This window comes from Choristoneura fumiferana, chromosome 16 (genome assembly GCF_025370935.1).
Source record: "Choristoneura fumiferana chromosome 16, NRCan_CFum_1, whole genome shotgun sequence".
Lineage (NCBI taxonomy): Eukaryota > Metazoa > Arthropoda > Insecta > Lepidoptera > Tortricidae > Choristoneura > Choristoneura fumiferana.
In genome coordinates this window covers 19842901-19851425 of record NC_133487.1, presented here as the reverse complement: position 1 = coordinate 19851425, position 8525 = coordinate 19842901, and the positions used below count along the sequence as shown (strand labels likewise).

Genomic DNA, 8525 nt, shown 5'->3' with positions numbered 1-8525 from the left:
TAGTCATACTTGTTAAGGCCATTTTTTGGCCGGATGCTGCACTTCGTGAAGAAAGCAAGCCGCTTTGCACAGTGATAGTACAGACTAAACTGAGTGATTTGACTCGCAGCAGCGGAAGTTCACCCTTAGGAACAGAGATGGCCACTTCTTTAAAAAATATTTCAAAAAATTCTACAAGCTAAAGTAATAAACCGATTTCATGTTTAATATCTCAAATGAGAGCCTATTATATACGTTACTTATAAAAAAAATACAAAAAAAATATTTACAAAACTTTTGTCAAAAAACGCCATCTTAAGTTTTTTTTTCTTACCTGATTTGTAGTTTTTACTTGATTGCTTAAAAAAAACTGTATGCAACATGAATGGTTTAATGCATGTACATATTACTGAGTACATAACGAGTATTTTAAAAAAAAACCGACACCGATACCTATCATATTTAACGAAATATGAAAGTTTAAATGTGAGCACAAATTTCTTAAAAATATTTCAAAAATTCTACAAGCTAAAGTAATAGACCGATTTCAATGTTTAATATCTCAAATTAAAGCTCATAACATTCATTATTTACAAAAAAAAATTTTACTGAAAACTTTTGGCAAAAAACACCATCTCAAGTTTTTTTTTCTTACCTGATTGGTAGTTTTTATTTGATTGCTTAAAAAACTGTATGCAACATGAATGGTTTAATGCATATACATATTACTGAGTACATAATAAGTATTTAAAAAAAAATTCGACACCGATACCTATCATATTTCACGAAATATGAAAGTTTAAATGTGAGCAAATTTCTTTAAAAAAATTCAATAAATTCTACAAGCTAAACTAATAAACCGATTTAAATGTTTAATATCCCAAATTAAAGCTCATAAATTCATTATGTAGAAAAAAATATTAAAAAAATATTTACTGAAAACTTTTGGCAAAAACGCCATCTTAAGTTTTTATTTCTTACCTGATTGGTAGTTTTTACTTGATTGCTTAAAACATTGTATGTTGTATGCAACATGAATGGTTTAATGCATACTTATATATATTTCTGAGTAAATAACAAGTATTATAAAAAAAACCGACACCGATACCCTTCATACTTCACGAAATATTAAGTTTAATTGTGCACGCTTTTTTTACAAATAAATTTCAACGAAATCTTCAAGTGAAACTAGTACTCCGATTATAATGTTTAATGTTAAATGAAAAGAAGAACGAAATTACCTAATTTATTAAAAAAATTTTTTTTCCTGGTGTTACGAAAAAATATAATTACTTTAAAATTAGTAATTATTAAGACAATAAATAAAAACTATACCGTTTCCGGCATAGTTGGTTCTGAGATGTAATATATATTGCTTAGTAGTTGGCGAATTTATTTAAAAATTAGCTTTTTATCTGATAGGTAGGGCTACAGCTTATAGATATGTCACATTTGAAATAAAAGACTATGAACATCAATGTTTATCAAATATTTAAATTAAAACCTATAAGTCCTCTTCGGGTTCATCGGCAGATGTAGAACTGAAAAGGAAAAGTCGTTTTGAAGTACTTGTGCTATTCCAATACTACAAAATCACAGATCTTTTAGACACGGACTGTGTTGCTGTAATTACTGTTGAATTATTTTTGTGCCTAGTTGATTACCATTAGATCTAAAATTTTGTGCCTACCTGTGGAAATCAGTGGTCAGCATACAAAATAACCCTGCATTGAATATTATATTAACTTACTTTTGATTTGTACAGCCACCTTTGCAGGATTTACACTGGGCAGTGCATGGTAAGCTGACCCGACGACACCCACAACGCATGGTATCGCAGCCAGATTTGCAGCCACAATGGTCCAAGAGGCTTAATTGCGACCAAATCGCTGTAACTGCCGACAATTCTGGAGTCCTTCTCTTTTGCCTTAGTCCATCCCCAGAAGATGGACATGGTATGGACATGCTCTCTATAAACATACACTGCGTGAAGCTTACCAAGCGGGCCAAATATGGAGAAACGCTCTGAAACCAGAAGTTTCCGTACCATGTCCATCTTCTTGGGGATGGACTAAGGCAAAAGAGAGTTGGCAAAAGAAAGTAAGCCTCTTGGACCATTAAGTATTGTGGCTGCAAATCTGGCTGCGATACCATGCGTTGTGGGTGTCGTCGGGTCAGCTTACCATGCACTGCCCAGTGTAAATCCTGCAAAGGTGGCTGTACAAATCAAAAGTAAGTTAATATAATATTCAATGCAGGGTTATTTTGTATGCTGACCACTGATTTCCACAGGTAGGCACAAAATTTTAGATCTAATGGTAATCAACTAGGCACAAAAATAATTCAACAGTAATTACAGCAACACAGTCCGTGTCTAAAAGATCTGTGATTTTGTAGTATTGGAATAGCACAAGTACTTCAAAACGACTTTTCCTTTTCAGTTCTACATCTGCCGATGAACCCGAAGAGGACTTATAGGTTTTAATTTAAATATTTGATAAACATTGATGTTCATAGTCTTTTATTTCAAATGTGACATATCTATAAGCTGTAGCCCTACCTATCAGATAAAAAGCTAATTTTTAAATAAATTCGCCAACTACTAAGCAATATATATTACATCTCAGAACCAACTATGCCGGAAACGGTATAGTTTTTATTTATTGTCTTAATAATTACTAATTTTAAAGTAATTAATTTTTTTCGTAACACCAGGAAAAAACTTTTTTTTTTAATAAAGTAGGTAATTTCGTTCTTCTTTTCATTTAACATTAAACATTATAATCAGAGTACTAGTTTCACTTGAAGATTTCGTTGAAATTTATTTGTAAGAAAAGCGTGCACAATTAAACTTAAATATTTCGTGAAGTATGAAGGGTATCGGTGTCGGTTTTTTTATAATACTTGTTATTTACTCAGAAAATATATAAGTATGCATTAAACCATTCATGTTGCATACAACATACAATGTTTTTAAGCAATCAAGTAAAAACTACCAATCAGGTAAGAAATAAAAACTTAAGATGGCGTTTTTTGCCAAAAGTTTTCAGTAAATATTTTTTTAATATTTTTTCTACATAATGAATTTTATGAGCTTTAATTTGGGATATTAAACATTTAAATCGGTTTATTAGTTTAGCTTGTAGAATTTATTGAATTTTTTAAACAAATTTGTGCTCACATTTAAACTTTCATATTTCGTGAAATATGATAGGTATCGGTGTCGAATTTTTTTTTAAATACTTATTATGTACTCAGTAATATGTATATGCATTAAACCATTCATGTTGCATACAGTTTTTTAAGCAATCAAATAAAAACTACCAATCAGGTAAGAAAAAAAACTTGAGATGGTGTTTTTTGCCAAAAGTTTTCAGTAAATATTTTTTTATATTTTTTTTTATAAATTGAATGTTATGAGCTTTAATTTGAGATATTAAACATTGAAATCGGTCTATTACTTTAGCTTGTAGAATTTTTTGAAATATTTTTTAAAGAAATTTGTGCTCACATTTAAACTTTCATATTTCGTTAAATATGATAGGTATCGGTGTCGGATTTTTTTTTAAATACTCGTTATGTACTCAGTAATATGTACATGCATTAAACCATTCATGTTGCATACAGTTTTTTAAGCAATCAAGTAAAAACTTAAGATGGCGTTTTTTGACAAAAGTTTTTTGTAAATATTTTTTTGTATTTTTTTATAAGTAACGTATATAATAGGCTCTCATTTGAGATATTAAACATTGAAATCGGTTTATTACTTTTAGCTTGTAGAATTTTTTGAAATATTTTTTAAAGAAGTGGCGCCATCTCTGTTCCTAAGGGGTGAAACTTCCGCTGCTGCGAGTCAAATCACTCAGTTTAGTCTGTACTATCACTGTGCAAAGCGGCTTGCTTTCTTCACGAAGTGCAGCATTTGGTCTTAACAAGTATGACTAATACAATTATTTTTCTGATTTGTGTGTGCAATAAAGAATAACTTGTATTGTATGGGTATGGTAATGAAAGTCTAATTTTGAACTGCAAGCTAGTCTGGAGAGAGATTTGTCTATAGTTAGTGCCTTTCTCCATAGTTTAGAACTAGCTTTTGCCCGCGATACGGGTCGCTCGCGCATAATTAGTAACATTTACCTAGGTTTAAAACTTTTTTGATCCCAACAGGAATCATTACATTATTCTTGAATCGTTCAGTAGTTAATTGCGTGAAAGAGTAACAAACAAAGGAAAATGTCTATAGATACTATAGGTACACATTTATGCAAATAATCATAAGGTCGTATGTACTTATAATACATTTGACGCCTATGGCTGTATAGATATGTAGCCTTCGCCTGGACATTAGATAGGTAATTTGGGAAACTGTAAGTCCAGCAGGATAGTTTTTTAACGAATTCTTCGTAGACGGAGTTGCGGGGGCTGGTTAATCATGTTATCATAACTCAGTAAATAAAAAAAAATGTCGTAGCTCACATTCTGTAAGTAAAAACAGTAAGATTAATTGCTGGTAACCTAAGAGCCTTCGGGTACCTATGTGACTGATTGTTTGCTCAACTATATTTACTAATTCAAGTGTTGATTTAAATTGAATCCAGATATGTTAAAGACGGCAGTCACCTAGTCCTTTTCCAACTTAAAAAAGAAACAGACATGATTTGTTTTTTCCTTAGATATCTGGGGATATTATAATACATACAGCCCATTACTGTTAACTAAGGAGATAAATAAAATTATAAAAAAAAAACTAAAACAATGAGTCAGAAAATAGTTTATTGCTGTCTTTGAGCTATTATTAAATTTTTGTCACAACTTTAACTTAGATAGTACTTAAGCTAAGTATGCTTAGATAGATTTGCTTATTAGTAAATCAAAAACCAATCAGACAAAAATGTAACTAAAATATCATTCATCAACAAATATCCAAGTAAACAAAGGTTTCCCCATAATGCTTCAGCATGGTGTGGTAAACTTTTTAGGGTATACGCTAGCCGGCGCGGGTGCAGGCGCTGCTCATACTATTGTTCACCAGGCGTCCACCCGCTCCGTGCAAACCGCGACAGCTAGCGTAGGCCCTTAGGTTCTACTGTATCCTAAACTGGTCAAGTGCGTGTCGGGCCAAGCGCAGTGTACGGTTCTGTACTAATATGCACCAAATATTCAACATTCAAGTTTCGCTTCGCTATTACTTGTTAAATTATAAAGCATCATAGGTTGTGTTTTTCTCCTAAATTCGTTATATACTTAAGTTATTACCACCATGATTTTTTCGATTTTTTAAGCCAATGGTTTAGTTTGAAATCGAAAAATGGTCTTAGGAAAATTACAATGTTTTTAAAGGTCTATCCAACACTTTATATTATCCATCTAGCGGTGGCAGTCTCATAGCTAAACCGCGGGCAGATGGACAGACAGACATGGCAAAACTGTAAGGGTTCCATTTAGGACTAAAGAATGCTAAAAGACAAAGTATATTCTGGCCTTTCAATATGCCGAACTCCCATGGAAAAAATGACTCTGATGCTTACACAACTTGCTATATTTATTTAAAAATATATATTTATATGTGGGTCATATAACATCATAATGATTTCCTTGTCAGGGAAAAATGACACTATGACTCAGTGAACATGTCACTGCCTCGGTGAACATGTCACTATGACTCAGTGAACATGTCCCACAAGGACAGTGCGTTGGCTTTCAATATGAATTCACAGTTCATAAGTTCCAACTTAGGCAAGAATGGTAATGGATGAGACAACTTTTCTTTCAGTTGATAGAATTAAAATTGTAGCATACAAATTGATGTTGGGTTTCAAAGAGTTAATAATTTGACAAATTGCAGACCTTATTTGATTTTCTACACCACCATTATCCACCATTTAGAAACTGTAAAATATAAAAACACAAACACAACCTACATTTTGAAACTGTCAATTCAATTCTTGAAAATATTCATTGATAATACTGATGTATGTGTGGTGTGAACGGGAATGTTGGGAGTGGAAGGCCTAGACGAACATACCACGATCAAATTGGGGACATTCTGAAGAAAGGTCGGGTCAGTACTCTAAACAGACGTGCATGCATGAAAGGATTGATGAATGTCGAGGAAGCGGAATTGTATGCCAGAATCGTAGCAAGTGGAAGGATGTAGTCTCTGCCTACCCCGTTGGGAAAGAAGCGTGATTTTATGTATGTACATATGTATGTATGTAATACTGATGATTCCACCAATGGTGAGATGGTAAGATACTATCAGTTAATCATTGTTTGTTAGCATTGGTAGGTTTTGCTACTGTTCAGTATTATTAACAGTAGCGTTTGCTGACCTACGGTGACCAGTTGGCGCAAACATAAAAATTAAATTACAGACATACTTACTTAGATTTTTGACATTGTAATAATTAAAATCATTAATGCCATGCTGAGGCAGTAAATGAAGGAAACCTTAAAGAACATAATCTTAACTTACACTGTTCTTAAAATGACATGGTACCCCGATGCAGTCTCAACGGCTTACTCAATTGTCCGATCTTCAGCTTAAATGCCTCTTCCTCAAATGGTGCTTGCATTTGGCCTCTTCCAAACATACCCAAGTCCCCAGCGCGTTTGGCTGACGAGCAATCTGAATATTTAGTAGCAATGTCGACAAACTGAGCGTTTTTGGAAACAATTTGCTTCCGGTAGCTTTTCAGAGCATCTAGAGCTTCATCTTTGCTTCGGTTTATCTTCTCATCTCTCCAGGAGGAAGGACGGCGGCTGTCAGCGTGTTTGACAAGGATGTGGCTACAACGGATCTCTCCAGGGTCTGCAGGGGCCTCGGGACGCTCCCACTGGGATTTCTTCGTGTAGCTGTTGAGGAAATAGGTCATTCCGGTCGACCGACTGGTCCTCATCTCCCAACCCTCGGGAAGCGGCGCCTCGCTGTCCTGAGACATTCTGGAACGTTCGTGGAAGATTGTGGTGCATAACTTAATATTTTTACACGAAATCGCACTCAGAAAACACTTTATTCATTGAAGCCGCAATTCACGTTTGGAATACTTTCCTTGTGAGTAATTATATCGGTTATTCATCGGTATTGAATAGACTGTATAGTTTTGTTTAAATTTCATTTATTTTGAGAAGAAACAATCGAGGTCTACTAGGTAAAGTGATTAAATTATGAATGTTTACATGATGTTTACATACAAAATGTGAGCCGAAAACAAGCTAACCTATGGCAAGGTAAATGCAAACCTATGGTACGGAAATAAAATAAACTGGTTTCTACCTCAAATACTCCAAATTAGGCAGAAAACACAGCAAAGGAGGAACTGTGATAATAGCCTCCTTGCGTCTTTATAAGAAGACTTGTAAATATCTTATTGTCCATGGTGTCTGACATTGTCTGTCGCTATGTCATTCTATCAACAACTATGTTTCTTTACCATGTCCTATTTTATTATTGAATAAAGCCAATATTCTATTTGGTCTTGTCTAAACTTGTATCAATTTATTCAATAATAATTTTTTGCGCCGCCAAAAATGACTGAAGGAAAAGAAAACTCATCTATGTCACGCTATTTGCGCCCGAACGGTTTGACGTGGAGCCTTCGATGATAGGTTCAGACCTCAAATGGGCGCATTGGAAATATTCATTCGAGAATTTCATCGCACGGGAAGCCGCCTCAGCAGATAAAATACTTAAGTACCAACTCCTTGTCAATCATATCTCTCGCCAATTTACAATATTATTCAAGCAAAGACCTCCTACGACGAAGCCATCAAAACGCTCAATGATGCCTATGAAAAGCGACAAACACACCACCCTAGCACGACATATTCTAATTTCAAGGAAACAACAGCCGGGCGAGTCAGTAGCTGAGTATTCGAGAGCCCTGAACGTACTCGCTCGTGACTGCAAATTCACAGATGTCACTGCAGCCGATTACCAAAACGATGTCGTACGTTTAGCTTTCATTGCCGGGGTATCATCGCAGAAAATCAAACAAAGACTTCTAGAAAACTCCACTGACACTCTGGAGAAAACCTTGAACCTGGCTTTGTCTCTAGAATCCGCCGAAAGCACTTCGCAACTACTTACAGTGTCACCTTCTACATCTGCTCATGCTAATGCTGCCTCTGAAGCTCCAGAACACTCGCTGATGACCAATTTAGCAGCTACAAACGCTCCAAACAGATCTCGACCTGATTCTTACCCTAACCAAACCAGACGACGATGTTTCTTCTGTGGTGGCAGTAATCTTCATCAGCGAAACAGATGTCCCGCGTATAACGCCGAATGTCAGCTTTGTTCCAAGAAGGGGCATTTCGCAAGCGTATGCCGTAGTTCTGGGCCCAACCTACGATCTGCTAATGCTATTGCCACAGATGACGAACAATCTCAACCTCAATCTACTTACCCTAACTTATCTAACATCTCCGCCGCTGCTCCTGCAAGCCTAAGAAAAGCAACTATACCTATTACAGTCAACGAATATCGTGCTGATGCACTTCTCGACACCGGTAGCTCAATTAGCTTTATAGACAAAAACCTAGCT

The 8525-nt window shown here is 35.0% G+C and overlaps 1 protein-coding gene across 1 annotated transcript; it reads right to left on the bottom strand.

Moving 5' to 3' along the window:
- Window positions 1–4860: 4860 nt before the first annotated feature.
- On the bottom strand, window positions 4861–7292 carry LOC141436026 (putative peptidyl-prolyl cis-trans isomerase dodo). The gene is given in 3 exon segments (XM_074098861.1): window positions 4861–6500; window positions 6503–6921; window positions 7256–7292. Coding segments are annotated over 2 exon segments (468 nt in total). The 5' UTR covers window position 6921; window positions 7256–7292; the 3' UTR covers window positions 4861–6450.
- Between the last annotated feature and the right edge of the window lie 1233 nt (window positions 7293–8525).